The sequence below is a fragment of the Thalassophryne amazonica genome, chromosome 6, assembly GCF_902500255.1.
Source record: "Thalassophryne amazonica chromosome 6, fThaAma1.1, whole genome shotgun sequence".
NCBI lineage: Eukaryota > Metazoa > Chordata > Actinopteri > Batrachoidiformes > Batrachoididae > Thalassophryne > Thalassophryne amazonica.
This window is the reverse complement of record NC_047108.1, coordinates 42,005,612-42,028,437: the sequence shown is the minus strand read 5'-3', so window position 1 is coordinate 42,028,437 and position 22,826 is coordinate 42,005,612. Positions and strand designations below refer to the sequence as shown.

The 22,826-nt window shown below is 40.6% G+C and overlaps 1 protein-coding gene across 4 annotated transcripts in view; it reads left to right on the top strand.

The window, feature by feature from the left end:
- Positions 1–22,826, top strand: part of atp2b3b (ATPase plasma membrane Ca2+ transporting 3b) — a 347,919-nt gene that overhangs the window by 295,097 nt on the left and 29,996 nt on the right. Inside the window, exons 22-24 of one of the 4 annotated variants that reach the window (XM_034172063.1) lie at positions 7,340–7,447; positions 10,921–11,103; positions 21,015–21,128. In XM_034172063.1, the coding sequence (XP_034027954.1) occupies positions 7,340–7,447; positions 10,921–11,103; positions 21,015–21,128 (405 nt within the window). Of the gene's footprint in view, positions 1–7,339; positions 7,448–10,920; positions 11,104–21,014; positions 21,175–22,826 lie in introns of all 4 variants that reach the window. The other 3 variants (XM_034172062.1, XM_034172061.1, XM_034172060.1) reach the window with 3 other exon arrangements.

Here is a 22,826-nt window from a genome sequence, read left to right as displayed (position 1 = left end):
AATACTCCACAGCCACTGATGTGATGCATCAAAAATAATAATAATAATAATTGTTTGTTTCTATGTGTGTTTCTTTAAATATAAAGGAGCAGTGTCTGTGACATGGACCAACAAAAACATGGTTTGAAGTTAGTTACATGGTATAATATTCACGCAAACAACAGTGGCTTTAGTGGACACTATGACCCTGTGATTGGCTACAAGGCTTCACAAGCAACTTGACAGGCCTGTCAAGTTGTTATCCTTGTTTTGAATGTTCAGAGATGCCAACATGACCCATATTAGGAGGTTCCTTGGCCTTGAAATTTTGTGGCCTCACTCACTTGCACTGCCTGACTGACCAGCTCCATTAAACATGGTAATTCCAGGGAATATGATTCACACATGCACTCAACATGTGCGCACTGGGATGCACAGTGTATCTTACTGCCACAAAACTGAACTGAAAACAAAAATTTAATAAAACTAAAAAATGACAGAAATAAACAAAACCTGAATAACTTTGATGTTTTGCACATAGAATTATTTCCTCACCAGAAAACCTCTCACTTCTGCATCAGTCATTTATTTGTTACACACAAAATGCACCCATGACTAATTAAGCTCGGTGCCTTACTTTGCACTCAGAGTATGTGCTATGTAAATAGAAATTGGAGTTGGACACGCCCCAAACACACTTGCGATATGTGCATTAGACCGTGTGCCGCAAATTATGAAGACAGGACGTGATGAGACCATATCTCTGTCCCACAGACTTGTTTCTCTTTCAGTGATCGACATCGGTTACATCTATATCCAACTGGTTCAAGCCTATATTTTGCTTGTGACGAGCATTTCCACAAGCACAGAAAATATTTGGGAATTTTGCGGATGATCAATATAAAACCCCAAATATATTTATCTGTAAAAACTATATTAAGGTAGATTAAGATTTTGCACATTATGACTCATTTAAAGCAATAAAGGTTTGAATATTGTCTACAGAGAAGATGTTTTTATTCTTCAAGGTATACATATATTTAAAAAATCAATAGGATCATTTTCAGACACTGAGATCTTGTTTATTGTCTCATTAGCTTCAGATCAGATTTTAAATTCCAAACTTCAGCACCCACAGGAATGTTCACCAATAGTCCATGATCCCAAAGCCAATTTTGACATAATCTGTATCACTTAAGGTGCCCAGACAGCAGTTACAACCCAACCTCAGTGTACCATGGCCTACACAGAAAATGTATGATAGCCAACCCAAGCTGGTTGCTGTTGCCTGGTAGGACTCAATGAAGGATTACACAAGAGTCAAAATTTAAAAATACTCCAGTCAAACTTAAAAGTATACCACATTATTTGTCTGATTATAAATACTCTCAAAAGTATTGTTTGGACTACCTCTGATTGAATGTTATGGATTTATGTGGTAAAAACAGCAAAAATGGTGGAAACTGATCATTTCACTTTGTACAGGGGTAAAAAGTTAATATTTTTTATACTTTTTAATGGCTGTTTGTGTTTATCACATCTATACCAACCCCTTCATCTATGACAGGTATTCTAAAATGTTATAATGTAATTAAATGATTTTACACAATAAAATCAAAGCCTGTAATGTTGGTACCGGCGATCTGCTTGGCTCATGGACTAACAAGCAGCGACACCGTGAGGAAAAATAAACATGGTGAATGTGAATATTTAAGTTATTCGGTGCTCAGTGGTCCTCTACAGAAAACAAAAAGGAACAAAAATGTGCACAACAGTGATTAGGATTAAGAGTCATGAAGGCAGGAGACACGCTGCAAGTGCTAGAAAAAAGAAAGTGTGAGATAACAAGGATGGATGGTTCCTCCCTGTAGAGTGATGATGTTACTTTATGTGATACTGTATCTGTCTCCACTGAGATTTTTCAGTGCACTTCAGTCAAGCTGATAGTCACTCTGCGACAAGCTTTGTTCCTGGTGTAAATGATCCTGTTGCTATTTAAAATGCTTGTCTCCACATAGAGTGAAGCACAAATACCTGTATCTGCACAATGTCAATGTGCTGCACATCATTTATAAGTGTCAGTATGCCTCATAAATATCAAATCCATGGCTCAAATACAGTGTCTCTGGTTGCATTATTTGACCTTTGCAGATTACTTTTTATACAACAGGGACAAGGGTGATGATACAACCTTGTACAGTGCCCATGAAAACTACTCACACCCGGAGACCTTCATAGGTTTTTACTGTTCTATGGCATCAAAAGGAAACACAGTGGCACAACAAGAAGGGCCCTTGTTCAAGTTCTGTGCCTTATTTCTGATGTACATCTAAAGTTGCACCAAAAAGGGTATCCTTTGTAAAATGTGTATGTAAAATGTATATGGCTCCATACCAGATCCACTGTGGCAACTCTGAGCAAAATGGAAGAAGCCGAAAAAAAAACAGTCATATTTACTTGGTAGTAGTGCCCATGTGCATGAGCACAGTAAGGGCTACAACAGTCTGACCAATTTGACCACAGTGACCTTAACTTTCACACAACTGACAGGCCTATGGCTGACCTTACCAATTCTGGTGTCCACCTAAGTCTGTGCCACATTTGGTCCAAATTTAGGTTGAAAGCCAAAGCCTTTGTCCTTTGGCAAAATTAATTCTTTAAAGGCTATTTTTGGGACAACATTTATTGATACACCAAAATAGGTACAAATTAAGAAAAAAAAAAAAGGGGTGGAGACCTGGGAGGGGTAGGTCAACTAACAGACAGGCAGACATAACCTTAACTCTAGTGATTGATCCATGGCAAATGTGACCTCGCCTGGCAATCCCAGAACCCACCTGCATACAATCCCCTCCATAAGTATTGGAACACCTGGTATTTCACACACAAAAAAAGACAAAAAGTAGAAATTTGTAAAATGATCTTCCTTAAACTCAAACTGAAAGTAAATCTCTACAACGTGATACAAATAAAATAAAAATATAAAAGTCAAGATGATGGGTTGCATAAGTAATGAAACACTTTGGAAAAATACCTGTAAATAATCATTTTACTGGTATTATAAACACATGGCTAAAGTCTAAAAGATAATAAACATAGCAAAGAACCTACAGATAAACAGCTGAACTGTAAAACAGAAAACAAAAGACAAGATAACTGTATGAAGTGAAGAACAAAAGAGACTGAAACAACTAAAAATTACATTATAAGAATCAGTAGAGAAAACCAGAAACTAAAGCATAACACAATGGAAATAACAATAACTGTGACAGAAACCATGACTGAATAAACCACATGACTAAAATATGAAAAACAGAAAATACAAAATAAACAAAAAACAAAACCAGAGACTAAAGAATACAGAACAGAAAATAAATGATGAACTCAGAACAAAACTAATGACTAGAAAATCAAACTGTGGAAAGGGGAAATAAGAGAAGCAACCCCACCTTGGGGCTGAAACCTGACAATTAGTTACTTTTTTAGTTACTTTATGCAGTTACTTCATTGGGAGCTGCAGACAACTTGTAACTTGTAAAACTCTACAACAGCAGACTGGATAAATTTATAGAATGACACAACTTGCTTGAAGAAAGTCTATATGGGTTTGCACTGGCATTGCTCGATTCAATAGAAAAGATCAATAAACGTGTGGCCCAAAGGGAAATAGTAATAGGTTTATTTATTGACCTAAGAAAGGCTTTTGACACAATTGATCACAATATATTATTTCAATAAATTGAACTGTATGGGATCAGAAGGGCGGCTCTGAGTTGGATTAAAAGCAACTGGAAGCAGTTTGTTAAACTCGGGGACTACTGTTCTTCATGTCTGGACATCATTTGTGGGCTTCCACAGGGTTTTGTGTTGGGACCAAAATTATTTATTTTATACATCAACGAGTTATGTAAAGTTTCAGATCTGTTTAAAGCAGTTCTCTTTGCAGATAACACAAACCTGTTTTGCTCAGGAGAAATTCTGCAACCATTATTATCTGATTTAGGAACTGAAATGATAAAGTTAAAGAGATGGTTTGATATTAACAAATTATCATTAAATTTGTCTAAAACTAAATTAATGTTATTTGGAAATTATAAAAAGATGTACAAATTCAGTTAAATATACAAGGGGTAAACGTAGAACGTGTCAAAGAGAATAAGTTTTTAGGTGTCATTACTGACGAAAGAATTAATTGGAAAGCTCATATTCACCATGTTCAAAAGAAGGTATCAAAGAGTATTGCAGTATTAAATAAAGCAAAGCATGTTCTTGATTATAGAGCACTACATACTTTGTATTGTTCATTGGTTGCACCCTACCTGACTTACTGTACTGAAGTTTGGGGCAACAATTATAAAACTACATTGCAACCATTATTCATTCTTCAAAAAAGAGTATTAAGAACAATTCATAATGCAGGTTATCGAGACCACACCAACTCATTTTTCATTAAATCTCAAATATTAAAACGTCACGATATGATTTTGTTCAAGACTGTTCAATTATTGTATGAAGTGAAAAATAAACAAGTGCCATTTAGAATTCAAAATTGTTTTTACTGAGAGAGAGGGAAAATATAATTTACGGGGCTTGTATCATTTTAAAATTGCTGGCGCTCGGACAACCAGGAAAGGTTTCTGTGTCTCCATGTGTGGCCCTAGAATATGGAATAACCTGACGGAAGAACTCAATCGATGTCCAAATATCAATCAGTTTAAAAATCAATATAAAGACATCATGTTTTCAAGATATGTATCTGCTGAAGAAGGTTGAGTTTTGTATGTTGCCAAATTGTAAATGTAAATTTGTTCGGTAGCATTCGGATTGTGCCCTTTAAGCTGAAGAGTTTGAAGTGGTTGAAAATCACTTCAAATTATCTAGTCCTTTCGGACTAGATAATTGTACTTTAGGTTAAAGGGGTAGGCGCTAATAAGCTTTGCTTCTGCCTCTACACTTTCAGGCACATGATGCATTATTAATCCATTTTCTTTCTTTGTTGTAAGTTTTTTGTTGTTGTTTTGGACTGTGTGTGCTGAATAAATTTATTCAATCATTCATTTAGCTAATAATGATGTAACTAATAAGGTAACTAGTAATCTAACTTAAAATGGAGTAATCAGCAAAGTAGCTAATCAACAAAGTAACTAATAGTTACTTTTCTGAGTACTCAAGCTTAAAAATAACCAAGATAGAGTACCTGTAAAATGTAACCGTTTAAAGTAAATAATAAAGTAACTTTTCAAAGTTACTGTGACAACACTGTCAGCCACAGTGTGGTTCAACAGTTTGAATGCTCCCAGCTTTAATCCTTTTCCATTTGGTTTCTTGTTCATATACTTTAGTATGTCTGCCTTTCTGCGCTCTATCACATCAGCCAGCTTTCTACCTTCAACAGTCATAGTGCAAACATTCAAAGTTCTGACTCTCTCCACATTTCTAGCCTTTCTCCACTGTCACTGTGGCCAGAAACACACCTCCTCCTCTACAACAGCACTCCTCCTTCATCCAACAGCAGCACATTTTCTGCCATTAACCTGCTGGACAGCAGTACTAGTGGCAAAGTTGGTAATCTGAGCAACAACCTCTTCAGTGTGAAAATTGAATTTTTGATCTGTATAGTTGAATTGGCTCATGTGTTCCACCAGATTCAATTCAATTTATTTTTACCTTGCCAAATCACAGCATAAGTCACCCCAAGGTCCCATACATGAGTCAGTTTTAAGCCTTACTCACAATGTGAGCAAACACACTGGTAACAGTGATAAGGAAAAACTCTCTCTGGTGTTTTAATTGAAGGAAGAAACCTCAAGCAGACCAGACTTGGTGGTGTGACCATCTGCTTTGACCGTACTAAATAAATCAAATAAAACAAAAGCACAATAAACAATTGTCAAACATGAAAAGACAGAAATGTTGCATCTCAGCAACCATGTACATATAGAGTCCAGTTATCACAAAGATGGATGGCTCAAAGGACAGCAAGACATAAAGAGCAGAGTGGCAGTAAAATGGACTACAACTGGCAAGTAAGGGTTTGTTGGTTGTTGTTGTTTTTGTTTGTGTGTTTGTGCTTCCTAATGAAACACTCATTTATCTGAGCTGGGGACCAGAATGAAGAAAGAATTGGCTTCTGCACCCACACTGATTGTGTTTTATTATTCTGATATTTTGATTTGTTAAATGGTGTTGACATTTATCTTCACTTTGAGATTAAAGAGCATATGTGTTGTACGAGGTCTGTTAGAAAAGTATCCGACCTTTTTATTTTATGCAAAAAATATATGGATTTGATTCATATGTTTTTCACGCCTGTCGGTTACGTCATTCGCCTGTGGGCAGGCTTTGAGTGAGCACTGGTCCACCCCTCTCGTCGTTGTTTCATTGCGAGGAAATGGTGGAATGATTTGGGCTTTGTTCCATCAGAATTTTTTCAGAAACTGTTAGAGACAGGCATCTCTCCACAATTTCTGTTATACTCACTCGACTGGTAAGCCACTGAAAGCCGAGATAGGCATGTCCCAACTTGTCCTCTGACACTCCAAAACGGAGGCGTTCTTTGTCTTGCTCCATCAGCGGCTCCGTCATGACGCACGAAGCCTCCGCGCGGCTTTCCATGACAAAATCTCTTGTTAAAACTGAAATCTGCTGGAAAATGGCTGATGTCCAGCTCATGTGATAACCAGAGAAATTGCACACGATGGTCCCGGATCCACACAGCCATCCGTTTAGAAATGATCTGGTGGTTTCTGCCTGTCGATCGTAGCTCAGAGCGCGGCGTGCCGTGCGCCATTGTGGGCCGTCCTTAAAGCGGTAGTAACACTCCTTAATCTCTGTGAAGCCCATAAAATTTTCACCGAAAGCCATCTGAATTTTCCGAATGGTTTCCAGCTGCCTGTCTCTAACAGTTTCTGAAAAAATTCTGATGGAACAAAGCCCAAATCATTCTGCCATTTCCTCGCAATGAAAAAACGACGAGAGGGGTGGACCAGTGCTCACTCAAAGCCTGCCCACAGGCGAATGACGCAACCGACAGGCGTGAAAAAACGCACGCATGCGCGCGAAGGTTCAAGCTTGGCTGACGTAAAAACATATGAATCAAATCCATATATTTTTTTGCATAAAATAAAAAGGTCGGATAGTTTTCTCACAGACCTCGTATAATATTAAAGAAGCTTGAATTTATTTATTTGTTTTTTGCGGTCACAAATCAATAAAAATGTGTAAAAACCCACAGGGGTAAGTACTTTGTGAAGGCATTGTCTCAGCTAGAAAGTGCTTCTGGGTTGAAGTGCCATTGGATAGCTGACAATAATGATTTTGTCGCTGTGGATGTGTGTGTGTGTATGTGTGTGTCCTGCAGATTGTGATTGTACAGTGGGGAGGGAAGCCCTTCAGCTGCGCCCCTCTCAGCGTGGAACAGTGGCTGTGGTGTCTGTTCGTGGGAGTTGGAGAGCTGCTATGGGGGCAGGTAAGCACCTCACCAGCTCACAGACTAAAACCACACAGAGCAAATGCAGGGTGGTACCTTCACACCTGTTACCCCTGAGGTGAGGCTAAAAAAAAAAAAAAAAAAAATTCACAGGCAAACAGCTTAAGTCATTAACTTCTGACCATAAGAAAACAATGCTTGATTTCTTGACATAGTATTATGGTTAAATGTTAACAGGCTTAAATACATTTTACTGAGATATAATTTAAATATAGAGAACATTAATCATTGTTTGAAGGCACACTTTGTGAAAGACTTTGATTTAAAATTCCAGTTTTACCAGTGTTATCAACATGGTTGCTGCAGCATGTTTGTCATGTGGGTGGCTATTTCATGTGTGGGCTTTTGTATTTTTCAATGTATTCATGTTTGGGTTTTACTTTATGTTCAGGTTTTGTCTGCTTTGTGTCTTTCTGACTGCACGCTCTTGTCTTGTGTTTGGGTTTGGGTGTGTCTTGTCCCTTTTGTTTGCCACGCCCTCTTCCTGGTTGTTCTCCCACAACTGTGTCTCATTGTCTTTATCACACCTGTTATTTAAACCTTCTGTTTTCCCTCATGTCCTTGCCACTTTGTTGTTCCATGTGTCTTTGTTCCAGCCTTATTTGCCATACCTCTTGATCTAGTTTTTTTTTCCTTGCCATGTACAGAACTTTTTGCCTGCTTTTTGACCTCGACTTTGTCTCATGTTTTTGGATACTGTTGCTGTTTCTGGCTTGCTTACCTGTGTACCAACCTTTGCCCAGTAATTCAGTAAAGCCCTTTTTATTCACTAAGCTTCTATGTGAGTCTCGCCTTTGTGTCCAGTTTTTTTCAGTCCAGGTTCCTGACAGTGTTTTATTGTTGCCTAGTTTGTACAGTTAGTCTTGTCCAATGCATTAAACTGCATCTGCGACTGAAGGTGGCCATTGGCCTGCAGATAACTCCACTTTGGTGCTTAGTGGTGGCATTGTCACTCCAGCTATCACAACAACCTTTGCAGAGCTTGACACTGGTAAAGAAGCTCTCTTGTTTCTGTTGGAGAAACTGCTGCTTAATCAGAGGACAGCATGCATTATGCAGGGGATGGGGAAAGCCATGTGAATCATCACCCCGAGAAAAGAGAAACCACCGGAGAGCACCAAGGTCCTTTCTCTATTGGGTGGCATCTTTGAACAATGGTTCTCTTATTAAGGATTACTGTTTCCAGTTCTGTTGAGTGAGCCTGGAAAGTTGAATCAGGTAAATCTTCCTGCAATGATGTTGGACATCTCTGATGCCAGAGTTCTTGTGCCTGATCTTCCAGTCAGTTAGGCCTTAACTTTTTTCAGGTGGATGGAGATGACATTTCCTTCTGGTGTCACAAGTAATTTTTATTTCCATTTGGGAGACAGGTATCATCCCAAAAGAAGGAAAGACAAGTCAAATGTGGGCGCTTGTGCTGGTGTCATGGTTCACCGCATCCATGACACCATGTGACTGCCCACCCAGTCAGACAACCATTCCGTCCCCACATCTTGAAAGTAACCATGAATCTGCCACCACCTTGTGAAGTGTGGGCATCCCCTTGGCCTTCTCTAACCACTGGGGTTCTCAACACTTGGGCATCTATGTGTTGCTAATGCACAGCGAAATGCACCACATAGCCAAAATTTTTAAGCTGACGTTTTGTCACAATTCAAGGGATACTGCTCATCTTAGTCTCCCAAAGTAAATGCTTGTTTGATATAAGGGTGATTCTTTAAATATGGGCACTATTGGCCTTGTAAATGTAATTTCCACCACACCATTGCCTTACAATATAAAGCGCCTTGGGGCAACTGTTTGTTGTGATTTGGCGCTAAATACATGTGCTCTGATGTCACTGTTTATCTCCATAGAAACTACCCAAACAATCTTTCATACAAACTGTTTAAAGGGACATTACAGTGTTATGGTGGAAATTACGGCAATAGTGTGGGACAACTACATTTTGTTTAAAAAAATCACAACAGTTGTATGACATTGAATACCCCAGTTATGTTTTGATTATTTTACTGATATTTTATTCAGAGATATTTTAAAACATTAGAAAAAGCGTTTCTTTACCATTCATTTTTATCATTGAAGATCAAAAGTCTGGGTGTGGGACAAGCACAAAACGCCAATATTTGCATATAATGATGCTGAAAAAAGGTGAAAAAGTCATCATAGACTACTAGAACAAATTTCTTAACACACTTTCATTGTAAAGATATCTATAAAAGTGTGAAATTTCCCCTTTTTTCTGTTTTTCATACAATATGATCAAAGGACATAATAAGTGCCCGTAGTCTAAGAATCACCCATAAATTCATTCTAGCAGTACCCAAGAGACCAAATACCAAACACATCCTGTCCTTGCCTTAGATCCTTGGTTAGTGTCTGAATCTCACAACGATAAAGTAAGACAGGAAGCACCAGGATCCTAAAGCGTTGAGTCTTCATTCTCCTGGAAAGATATGAGCATTAGCAAACACATCTGTCTAGCAACCCATGACTCCATTAGCTCTTCTCATGTGTCTCTCAGTGTCAAAGGCCAAGGACCCAAAGACTGTATTCTGGTGTCCCTCAGGGATTTATTCTGACTCCTATTCTGTTCAGTATTTGAATGGACTGGGTGTTGGGTGAGGTTGTGCTGTCCACCTATCTGGACAACCTATTGACTTTACAAAGGATGCTGTGATCTCTGTGGAATTGATGGATGACACTTGAGAGGCTGATTGAGTAGTTGGAATGTCTTGAGTTTGCAATTGTTTTGGATGAAACTAAGCCCCAGATTTTCGACTTCCTGAATTTAGGCCTATTGCAGGGTAAGACACTTATAGTCAGATAAACACATTCATTCTCCCACTCATACCTATGGCCAATTTAGAGTCACCAAATCAGCTAACCTGGATGTCTTTGGAGGTGGGAGGAAGCCAGAGCACCTGGAGGTAACCTACACTAACACAGAGAGAATATGCAAACTCCACGCAGGAAGGACCAGGTCAGAAAGAAATTTGAGACCTTCTTATTGCCAGGCAACAGTGCTAACCACTAAACCACCATGCCGCCTTTCCACATTTAGTTAACAGTAAATGCAGAAAACATCAGGGAAAGATATTCAGTAAAGGATGGGAACATGCAGAGAGCTACAGGACTGCACCAGGACAGCAAGAAAAATAAAAAGAGACAAACTTGAACAAATTAAGAATTGTTTAGTGTTTTGCTTCTTTTTTTTTTGTATTTGCACAATTTGTTTGGGATTAGTGGTTGTGTATTAATACACTCTCACTCTTGTATAAGTTCATTTTTACACTGGTTTTATAATTTACAGTGTGTAGGCATGTTTCACAGTAATATCAAATGTACATTTTTGTTTGAGGGTATTCATGGTGACTGCTGTATCGCCTACAGCTCAAATATATTTAGGATCTTCGAATTTTGATGATGTCATTGGGTATTGATGCTTCCAGGTGATCGCCACAGTGCCCACAGAGCGGTTGCCATGCCTAAAAGAGGCGGGGCTGGGTCTGGAGCCTGGCGAGGAGGAAGGGGAAGAGTTGGCAGAGGACGAGGAGGAGATTGACTGTGCGGAGAGAGAGCTGCGTCGTGGACAGATTCTCTGGTTCAGAGGTCTGAACCGCATCCAGACCCAGGTACTGTTGAGACCACCAAAGCAAGCTGTACTCTGAACACGTATACAGCAACATATACAGGAAGTAGTACACCTTAAAGGGAAACTCTGGTATTTTTCAACCTGGGCTCTATTTTTAGATGTCTTGGGGTTGTTTTACGGGATGAGTCCTTCACTGGTAGCCGCCATCGACTTGTAATGACTTTGTATGCACATAACTGTATAATCTAACATTTTAAAAAGTTTCTTTACATTTACCTGCTACCTGACACTTCTAATGACATTTTTGCCTATTCAGTGGTGAAAAGAAGCTGTTTAGACTGCCCAGAGCAGGTTCATTATGTAACTGGATGGCTTTTGATATTGCACCAATAAAATTAGTTTTTGTCTTGAGTGAAAACAGGAACAGCAAAACATCTACAACAGAGCCCAGGTGGAAAAATACCGGCATTTCCCTTTAAGCAGCAGGTGTTTAGAAGCTTTTTGTGGCCATGATACACAAGCAGTTTGATTCCAGTAGACGTGACCGTGTGCGTGTGTGTAAAGTATGATGCTAAAAAGGAAACATGAAACTCAATGGTAATATTGTGTCACAGAAAGAAGATAAAAGCCAGAGTCGAATGTCTGACATTTGTTATTTTATCCAAATTATAACAGTGGATATTGTTCCTGCTGTGCTTTTTTAAAAAAACTGCCAGTATCATGGCCTGTACCCACTAATTTATGGATCAGACAGGAGATATACTGTATTACTGTATTATGGATCTAATTACTCATGAAAAGCCTGTTATTGTCCATTTATACTCCTTTTTTGTACAGATGTACAATTGTACAGATTTTAAATCATTATAAGCGTTGTGTCTTACCCTTCAAAAGACAATCACTTCTGTCATTTCTGTTTTTGTTCTTCTGACTTGTGCCAAATATAATGATTGCCATTTTTCTTCTCCAGGACAGCTAACGTTCTGCTCAAACGTCCTGAAATGGCTTTCTCAAACTTTGTTAGTGAGAGTGCTATTTTACACGCCCATAAACACTGTGAGAGTCTGAGGGACATAAAGTCTGTGAATGTGTGTGTGTGTGTGCGTGCGCGTGCAGCGTGTACTGTGTGTGTGTCTTGGTACATTCTGTGCAAACTGAGGCTACTTAGACACGCTGTTGGCTTGCTTGATTACTTTAATTGACTGATTCTCACAGTGTGTTATGTGAAAACGGACATTAAGTTAGAAAACATCAACGTGGGCAACAATCCGCGAACAGCCTCCAGCAGCGTTAGAGAGGCTTTTCAGACTCTCTGTTTAAGTGCCTGCCTTTGTATAAAGTGCACAATTTTTCATTTCGAGGGTTCGGTCTGAGTGTGTGGACAGCAAACACACAAACACAAGTTCACATTCACTGATGACTCGTGATATCCTACATTTTTCAGTAAGAATCACTGATAATCATTTTTCTACCATTTCTGCCGTGGCACAAAATATTTTCAGAGGTGTAAAACTCCAGCTTCAGAAAGTAAAAGTCCAGCCGCACATTTGTTCCATCTTGTTAATAAACCACCTGACTGTAATTAGTTCAGCTGTTCAGGTGGATGAGCTCATTACTGAGATCACCTGTTTTTAGTTGCACAGGGAGAAGCAACACATGGGGGGGGGGTTACTTTCTGAAGTTTTACATCTCTGAATATTTTACAGGGATCACACCATCAACACACACAGCACACAAGGCATGAGACAAAGAGAATTGGCAGAATTATTGTATGAAAAAAAACCTCACACCTGAGTTGTAAATATTTATTGTATAACCTCAAATCAAGAAAACGTTTTGATGGTATAGAATATGAAAAATGCATTAATTTTGAGCTGTTTCATTCCAGACAGCACAAACCCAAGATATTTCATGTTTTGTACAACCCCAATTCCAGTGAAGTTGGGATGTTGTGTGAAATGTAAATCAAAACAGATTGCAATGAATTGTAAATTGAATACACCACAAAGACAAGATATTTAATGTTCAAACTGATAAACATTGTTTTTGTGCAGATATTTGTTCATTTTGAAATGGATGCTTGCAACACCTTTCAAAAAAGCTGGGACAGTGGCAACAAAAGACTGGGAAAGTTGATGAATGCTCAAAGAAAACGTGTTTGAAACATTCCACAGGTGAACAGGTTAACTGGAAACAGGTGAGTGTCACAATTGTGTATAAAAGGGGCATCCCCAAAAGTCTCAGCCGTTATGGGGCGAAATGGGGTGAGGATCATCACTTTGTGAACAACTGCGTGAAAAACGTGTCCATCAGTTTAAGAACAATGTTTCTCAGTTCAATTGCAAGGAATTTAGGGATTCTGTCATCTACAGTCCACAATATAATCAGAAGATTCAGAGAATCTGAAGAACTTTCAACAAATAAGCAGCAAGGCCGAAAACCAACATTGAATGCCCATGACCTTTGATCCCTCAGACGGCACTGCATTAAAAACCGACATCATTGTGTAAAGGATCTTACCGTGTGGGCTCAGGAACACTTCAGAAACCATTGTCAGTTAACACAGTTCATCGCTACATCTACTTAAATCTCTACCATGCAAAGCGAAAGCCATACATCAACAACATCCAGAAATGCCGCCGCCTTCTCTGGGCCTGAGCTCATTTGAAATGGACAGACGCAAAGTGGAAAAGTGTGCTGTGGTCTGATGAGTCCACATTTCAGAATGTTTTTGGAAAATGTGTCCTCCGGACAAAAGAGAAAAAACACCATCCAGAATGTTTGTTGAAGAACGGATTGTTTGTTGCTGTGTATACGCTTCTTTTATTTCTGTTTAGCACTCTTCTGGTTATTAATTGTATCTGCTCTAAACGTTATTTAACAACAGTCCTGTTGTGAATCACTAGCAGTTAGCATTCACTACCTCCCCTCTCCGTTGATACTTTTTATAGCTGTTTCTTTTCTACCCGTTTAATACTTCTGTTCGTTTTTCAGTTTAACTGCTGTGAATTTTAAGTAATTATTTTACTCCTGTGTAAAATATTAGGAGTGGCTAGCATTTTAGCTAGCGGTTAGCTTGTGTTAGCTATTTCGGACCCCGTCATAATTTTTTTATTTCATTTTTTTACACTCCTGTTAGTTAATTAACTGTTTAGTGTATTTTATAGCTGCTGCGTTTTTACCTGTTTAATACTTCTGTTAGTTTTTCAGTGTAACTGCTGTGAATTTTAATAAATTTTTTGCATCTGTGTGAGCCTTAGGAGTGGTTAGCTTATCCATTATTGGTTAGCTCGTGTTTGCTTGGCTACATTCTTGAATTTCTTAGTGCACAAAGTACACTACTAATTCTACTTTACACCCTCCGTAAAGCCTTCTTGATGTTGGAAGATAGGGTGGCTCTCTTAGAGAGCCGTGTCCGTAAGTTAGAGCAGCTTCTTAGCGTAGTGGAGTTAGATGTTACGGGCACTCCAGATGAGGTTAGTGTTGGGCTGGCTCGCAAGCCCATTAGCATCAGCTTAGAAACGCCGGCTATGGAGGATGGCTTTCGGACTGTGGCTAGGCGGAGGAAGCCCCGTAGGGCTTGGTGCCCGGTTGTGGCACCCCGATCACACTCGCCAGTGCGAACTGTGAATTGGTTCTCCCCCTTGGATTTGCCAAATGTGAATTCTCTGAGCCCACAAGTGACTTCCCCTCCTGTCTCCAGGCTGAAACACCGGACTTTAGTGATAGGGGATTCTATCACCCGCAAAGTCAGGTTACAGATGCCGGCTGATGTTAAATGTATTCCTGGAGCCAGAGCTCCTGACATTGCATCTCATCTTAGGGTGCTTACACTGCAGAAGGGAAGACAGATAAAGGAAGATGACATGAGATATAGTCACACAGTTATTCAAATTGGCACCAATGATATCAGGATGAAGCACTCAGATGTCACAAAAATAGACATAGAGAGGACTTCTGTTCTTGCCAGAAAGATGTGTCGGCATCAATTAATAATCTCTGGTCCCCTCCCCTCCCGGGGTAGTGATGAGACGTTTAGCAGCTGACATCGTTAAATAGGTGGCTGGCGCAGTTTTGTAGACAACAAGGCTTTAGCTTTATTGATAACTGGCCTTCGTTCTGGGGCCGCCGTGGCTTGCTGATGCCGGACGGCCTCCACCCTACTGGGAAAGGCGCCGCCATCTTGTCTGGGAACATAGATAGAGCTCTACAGGGAGGGTAACATTAGGAATCTACAGCAGGCCACGGAGCAGGTGATTAGAGACCCTGCAAGGCTTATGACAAATGTGGATGTGGAATCCATTAGCTTAGTGGGGAATTTAGTGCAGAAAATCCACTATGGTGATAGTGCAGTTTATTTGCCAGGGAGGGAATTTCAACAAGTTGAGACTGTGGCCTGCTTCCGTAGTCGTGTCCATAAAATCATAGAGGGCTATGCTTTCCAAATGTAATACCCATTACTTTATTGGATGATGTTGAAATTGAGGATGGCCCAGTGATTGTTCCAGCAATAGCAAAGATTTTGTGTCTGCTACCTACAACGCGCGTGGAATGTCTTAAACCTAAACCTACTTCTAGGCATCTTATATATGCTACTCTGGAACCACCCCTGAACTCAAACAGTTCAACTGTCAACCCCACTGGGGTCCTTAGACTGGGTCTCATTAACATAAGATCACTGTCCTCAAAATCATTGTTGATCAATGATCTAATTATTGATCATCACAGATATGATTGGGCTATGTGAAACCTGGCTTAAACCTACAGCTGTCCTCCTCTTAAATGAGGCCTGCCCACCAGCATATACATTTTGTCACGTCCTTCATGATGCGAAGCAAGGCGGGGGTGTTGCCCTTATTTATAAATCTAGGTTTAGCTTATTAGCTGTTGGGGGTTACAAATATCACTCGTTTGAGCATCTGATTCTCCGCTCTGCTCAGGATATTACACATTGCCAAGGTCAGAAGAATAAAAATCAGTCGTATTACTTTGTCACTATATATAGGCCTCCTGGCCCATATTCCGAATTCTTAGATGAATTTGGTGCATTCATCTCTAACTTGTCAACTAGTGTAGATAACATTCTGATCATTGGTGACTTTAACATTCATATAAATAAGCCTTCTGATCCCCTCTGCAAATAATTTATGGAAATTGTGGATGCATTAGGATTTCGGCAATGCATTCGGGATTCAACGCACATTAGTGGAAATACCCTGGATCTGGTTCTCGCACGTGGTATTGCTGTCACAAATATATTGACATCATGTCTCTTACATCAGTGGTGTCTGATCACTCACTTATTAAGTTTACAGTTTCGCTGCCGTGTTTAGTGGAACAACAACCTTATATATCATTATGCATCAACTCCTCAACTAAGACTGAACTCGAAGCTAGACTGCCTGATGTCTTAGCTTCACATTTGACAAATACCCAGTCAGTAGACAGACTTGTGGATAGTTTAAACTCAGTGCTCAAAACTACACTCGACATGATTACACCACCTGTGTTAAAACCGCGCTCCCCCAAATCACAGTCACCTTGGTTCAATGATTATCTGCGTGACCTCAAGCATAAAGCAAGAGGTCTAGAACAGAAATGGCGTTGTTCAAAATTAGAAGTATTTCACCTTGCGTGGCGTGATGCTATCTTAGACTGTAAGCATGCATTATTGGCTACAAAGTGGACTTACTACTCTGATTTGATCAACAAAAACAAGCATAACTCAAAATTCTTGTTCGACACGGTGGCAACACTTTTGCATGGACAACCACCTGTAGTTAGCTCTGCTTTTACAGCACAAGATTTCCTGGATTACTTTGGGAAGAAAATAGAAGACATCAGGTTAAACATATCCCGGCATGCCTTAATCCAGCCACTACACCCTGCAATTGATGTGGGCACCACTACTGAGGTATTACCTAGATTTACAGAATTTGTCAGTATCTCACTAGGCATGCTGACAAAACTCGTAATGTCAACAAAAAGCACAACCTGTTTATTTGATCCTATACTAACAAAACTGTTTAAGGACCTGTGGCCCACTCTTGGGCCGACTGTGCTGGAAATGATTAATCTTTGTTTAACTTCTGGATCTGTTCCTAAATGTTTCAAATCTGCAGTGATTAAACCATTACTTAAGAAACCTAATCTTGACCCTAGTGTATTGACAAACTATCGGCCGATATCAAATCTATCATTTTTCTCTAAAATTCTGGAAAAAGTGGTGTCACGGCAGCTCGTAGACTATCTTACTGAGAATAATCTCTTTGAGCCACTGCTGTATGCTTTTAGAAAATATCATTCCACAGAGACGGCTCTCACTAAAGTGGTGAATGATCTGCTTACAATGGATTCGGACACCACTACGGTTCTGTTGCTGTTAGATCTCAGTGCTGCATTTGATACAGTGGATCATCATATTCTACTTGATATGCTGGAAAATCACATTGGGATTACTGGGAGTGCCCTTGCATGGCTGACGTCATACTTGACCAGTCGTTCTCACTGGGTTTTGTACAGTAACACTACCTCTAACCTTAGTGACATGAAATTTGGGGTTCCACAGGGGTCTGTCTTAGGCCCCCTGCTTTTCTCCCTTTATATAGGACCTCTTGGGCACATATTGCGGCGTTTTGGGATTATCTTTCACTGCTATGCAGATGATACTCAGTTATACATGCCGATAACTGCTGGTAATCTCATTCACATAAAATCCTTAGAAGATTGCCTTGCAGCAGTGAGAAGTTGGATGTCTAAAAACTTCCTACTTTTAAACTCTGATAAGACTGAAATGATGGTTCTTGGTCCAGTGAGACATCGGCATCAATTTGACCAGTTAACGCTCAGCCTCCGCTCTTGTGTCTTACATCACACTGACAAAGTGAGGACCCTTGGGGTAATTTTTGATCCTTTGTTGTCCTTTGACCTCCACATTAGAAATATTACTAGGACTGCTTTCTTCCACCTGCAAAATATAGCGAAGATTCGTCCCATCCTGTCTATGGCTGATGCTGAGACCCTGATCCATGCATTTATCTCTTCTAGATTGGACTACTGCAATGTTCTATTTTCTGGTTTACCGCAGTCTAGCATTAGGGGTCTCCAATTGGTTCAAAATGCTGCAGCCAGACTTTTGACACAAAGCAGAAAGTTTGACCACATTACACCCATTTTAGCATCCCTTCACTGGCTTCCTGTCCCAGTGAGATCAGATTTTAAGGTTCTGCTACTAACCTATAAAATTATTCATGGACTGGCACCTCCCTACCTAGCTGACCTAATTAAACCTTACGTACAGGCCCGGGCTTTACGTTCTCAGGGTGCAGGACTACTTTGTGTCCCTAAGGTGAATAAGAAGTCTGCGGGTCACAGAGCTTTCTCTTATCGTGCCCCTGTTCTGTGGAATGATCTCCCTGCGTCAATAAAACAGATTCTGTGGAGACTTTCAAGTCCAGACTTAAGACGCACTTATTTTCCCTTTCATATGGCTAGCATACTGGTAAAGTTTTGTTTTACGCTTTTTACTCTTTTAATTCATTTATTAGTAATTGGAGTGGGCTGCAACCTCAACTTTACCTAAATTCTGGGTCTTTTAGTGAAGTTTAGGGCTAGTGGCCGGCGATCACCTTAGTATTTCTCTGTTTTTCTTGTTGTTTAATGCTGGCAAATTATACAGTATTTTTTGTCTTTCTGATGCCTGATTCTGTTTTTTCTCTCTGTTTAAGGTGCAGGTCCATCCAGAGATGGGAGTTGTATTCGTGTTGGCGATCCTCCTGTCCTGTGCGCCAATAGCATTTCTTGTATATTTGTCCGTGAATTGTTCTATGAATTGTTCTGTAATTTATGTTTGTAGCATGGCCCAAGCAGAGGGTCACCCCTTTGAGTCTGGTCTGCTTGAGGTTTCTTCCTCAGAGGGAGTTTTTCTTTACCACTGTTGCTCTGGGGGTTGGTAAGGTTAGACCTTACCTGTGTAAAGCGCTTTGAGGCAACTCTGTTTGTGATTTGGCACTATATAAATGAAAATAAATTAAAAAATTAAATTAAATGTTAGTAAGAGTGCAGCTACTAGACTGACCTGCCTGCAGATAAGACCTGTTGCCCACTGAAAATGTATGGGGAATTATGAAGTGCAAAATGCAACAACAGAGACCCTGGACTGTTGAACAACTGAAGTCGTACATCAAGCAAGAATGGGAAAGAATTCCACCTACAAAGCTTCAACGATTAGTGTCTTGAGTTCCCAAACGCTTATTGAGTGTTGTTAGAAGGAAAGGTGATGTAACACAGTGGTAAACATACCACTGTCCCAGGTTTTTTAAACGTGTTGCGGGTATCCTTTTGAAAATGAGCAAATATTTGCACAAAAACAATAAAGTTTATCAGTTTGAACATTAATCTTGTCTTTGCGGTGTATTCAGATAAACATAGGTTGAAGAGGATTTGCAAATCATTGTATTCTGTTTTTAAAACATTTCACACGACATCCCAACTTCATTGGAACTGGGGTTGTAGGTAAGTTATGCGATTACTGACACAAGTTTCGTGTAATTTACTCATAAGTCTAATATGTCCATTAATCCTGTCCATTGACTGGCTGAAAGCTGCAGTCCTCGTGCAAACAGACTGTCTCATTTACACATGGAGTAAATATAAAGTCTTAATCTTATCTGTTTGTTTCAGTCAGATTCATCATCAAATCCTGATGAAAGCTTACATAAATCCTCCTGATTTTGGAAAACGACATCTGAAAATACTTTAATTCCTTGCCGTGACTGGAAACCTAGCATTTGAAAGCAAGTTCCTCTTTTCTGCTCCAAGTGCATTTCTCCGAAGATGCCAGGGTCATGGTCTGATCACTGATCAGATCACGACCAGCGTTTTGATCACTCCCCCCAACAGTTCCCCCTGTCAGACAGGGGAACTGATCAGTCAGTGACTGGTGCTTTGATCAGTCCCTCCATCTGATCAGTCAACGTGCCGGTTGCTGTCTGATCAGATCGCGGTCTATTCACCAGTCGTGGTCAGTTCGCAACTGGCGCTTTAAAAGTTTAGAGTCACAGCATTTCATTCATTCACAGCAGCATTTACCACAGCCATCAGCTGACAAAGAAAATTATCCACCAAGACAAAAATAAATTAATGTTAAATTACTCTGTTTCTAACCCACACCACACTGTGCAGCACCCAAACCACTCACTGGAAACGGGGCTGTCAGCATACGCTGGCTAATCATCAAGGTGTGGCAGCTGCATTAATTTGGTCAGATGTTATGCCAGTGTTTTTAATATGGTCGGCATAATCAGGCAGGCTAAATCGTCAGGGTGTGACTGGGCTTTCAGGAAGAACGGGAAAAAAATAACACCTGAAAGGCTTCATCACTTGTTATCCTCAGTATCGTAAATACTTTAGCTTCCCAACTTCTTTTGGAATGGATTTCAGGCCTAAAATATGGAAATAATGTACAGATCAGGATAAAATTATTACCCCCCAATTTTCACAAGTGTTTTTTAACAGACCAAGGAATTTTCAACATTGCATTTCTAAACATCCTAGCTTTATTTTCCATCAGATCTCAGAAGCTAAGCAGTGCAGCGTCTGGTTACTTGGATGGGAGACCTCTTTGGAACACCAGCGGCTGTGTGTCTTTCTCCAGGTAAAACTGGAGTTGTGTCAGGAAGGGCATCTGGCGTAAAACTTGTGCCAAATACCTAAGCGGATCTGCCTGTATCCGCTGTGGCGACCCCGAACAATAACGGGAGCAGCTGAACTGACAACAACACCAACAACAACAACGTTATTTTACTTGGTACACAGACACAAAATTATTTCACAAACTCTACCAGGGTCTCTACCGTCTCATGCCTACCATGTGTACATATTCTGGCGCACACACTCAGACCCGCCTGTCCTGCCCTCACTGAGTGCTGCTGTCTTGTCTTTGTCCTGCAGATGGAGGTAGTGAGCACATTCAAGCGAAGCGGTTCATTTCAGGGAGCGGTGAGACGGCGCTCCTCTGTGCTCAGTCAGCTCCACGACGTAAACACTATCTCTACCCCCTCTCACGTAGCTCTCTCCACCGCAACAGCCAATACCAGCCCAGCTCCCGGGAGTGAGTCCGCCGAACGCATGTACACACAGGCACACGTGAACCACTCTCTCTCACTGACACAGACACACACTGCTGCACGGCACGTGGACTGCAGAACTTCTCTCTATGGTTGTGTCCCCTCCGGCTCGCTCGCTGCTCGTCTGTGTGCAATGTCTCCTGTCTTCTTCTTCTCCCCTTTTCAAACATGCACCCAGTCCGACCGACTGTGTGACAGTCTGTTCTGGTCTGATCCGGTCTGATTCAGCGCCAGCCCGGAGTGTGTTTTTTGTTGTTGCTTGTCAGTCCGCATTGGGTGAGGGGTGCCGCGTGGCTGTTCTCTCTCTGAGATTCCGGTGTCCTGGCACAAGCGACAGTCGGAAACTTAAAAAAAAAGACATTTAGGATCCGAGATTGGTTACGAGCAGATTTGCATCCTGAAGTTCAGAGAGAAAAACAGCAGCTCCTCCTTCACCGTGTCTGTGACGAGGTCAAGCGTGGTTACTGTGGTTGACCCCTGGTGTGAAAATGTAAATGGTATCTGTTTTCTAAGAAAGAAAAAGAACAGAATTTTTTTTAACGTTAACAGAGCTCTACCTCTTATTTATGAAATGCTATGCTCACTTTGATGTAGAATTCATACTCATTATTGCCAACTGGCTTTCATGGCTTCTCCAAACTGTAAACCTTCGAGTATAAAAGCCCCGTGATGCACTGCTGGTTCCGATGCTAAAAATGTGCCCTCGTGCTCTCTTACTCTTGCTTCATTTCTTCTTCTCCTGCTCCTCTCATTTCCGTTGGGTGCTGTGATTGTTGTCACCTGATTATTTCTGTAACAGTGTTTCCAGCTCCGACGTCACAACTTTCCCCGATGTCGACAAAAACTCCTGGTTTCTCCTCCTGTCTGTTTCTGCTCCTCGCTGTGTTTTGTTTTCTCTCCTCATTCTTCTTTGCTGAGATCTTACAGGTTCCCTGTTTTCTTCAAGGCAACCGACATATCCTCTGAAACGTCTCATTATTGTTCTCCATGAGTACAGTTGTTCTTTAGACATGTTGGAAGTATTTAGATTTTACCTAATCTAAATACAGGCTCTTGAGGAGCAAACCAATAAGATTTATTTCATAGATTTCTCTTCATTTCCTTTACTTCATCCCTTTTTGTCACCCTTCCTTCTCCTTACTAGAGTAGCAGCCATCCCTCGTTTCTTTTTTCTGTCGTACTTTGTGTGTCAGTTCTGCGTGCGCCTGTGCTTTTGTGTTCCTGTGCGTGCACGTGGGCCTTGCTGATGTCTGAGGGCTGCAGATTGACTTATGTGTGCTTTCTGGTTACTCTGACAGCGTATGAGTGTGTGTGTGTGCACATTGTGCTGTTTGAGTCTCATCAGTCCACCGGTCTTCTTCAGTTGCTTCTCCTTTCCTTCTTTGATCCCTTCATCTCATGCTGCCACTTTGCTCCATCACCTGGAGGTGTAGATTCAGGGGGGTCCGAGTCAGAGCCTCGTTGAATGTCTTCATCATGTACCGACATGAGGAGTTACTCTGATTTTAAGTACTTTGGAAACACATCCTTCTCTCCCTCACCTTGTAGCAGTGGTCTCAAATTCAAATAACCAGAATGACATGGGTCAGGCTGTGCAGCCTTGCAGATGGACTAATTGTAGGAGAAAAAAATAGTT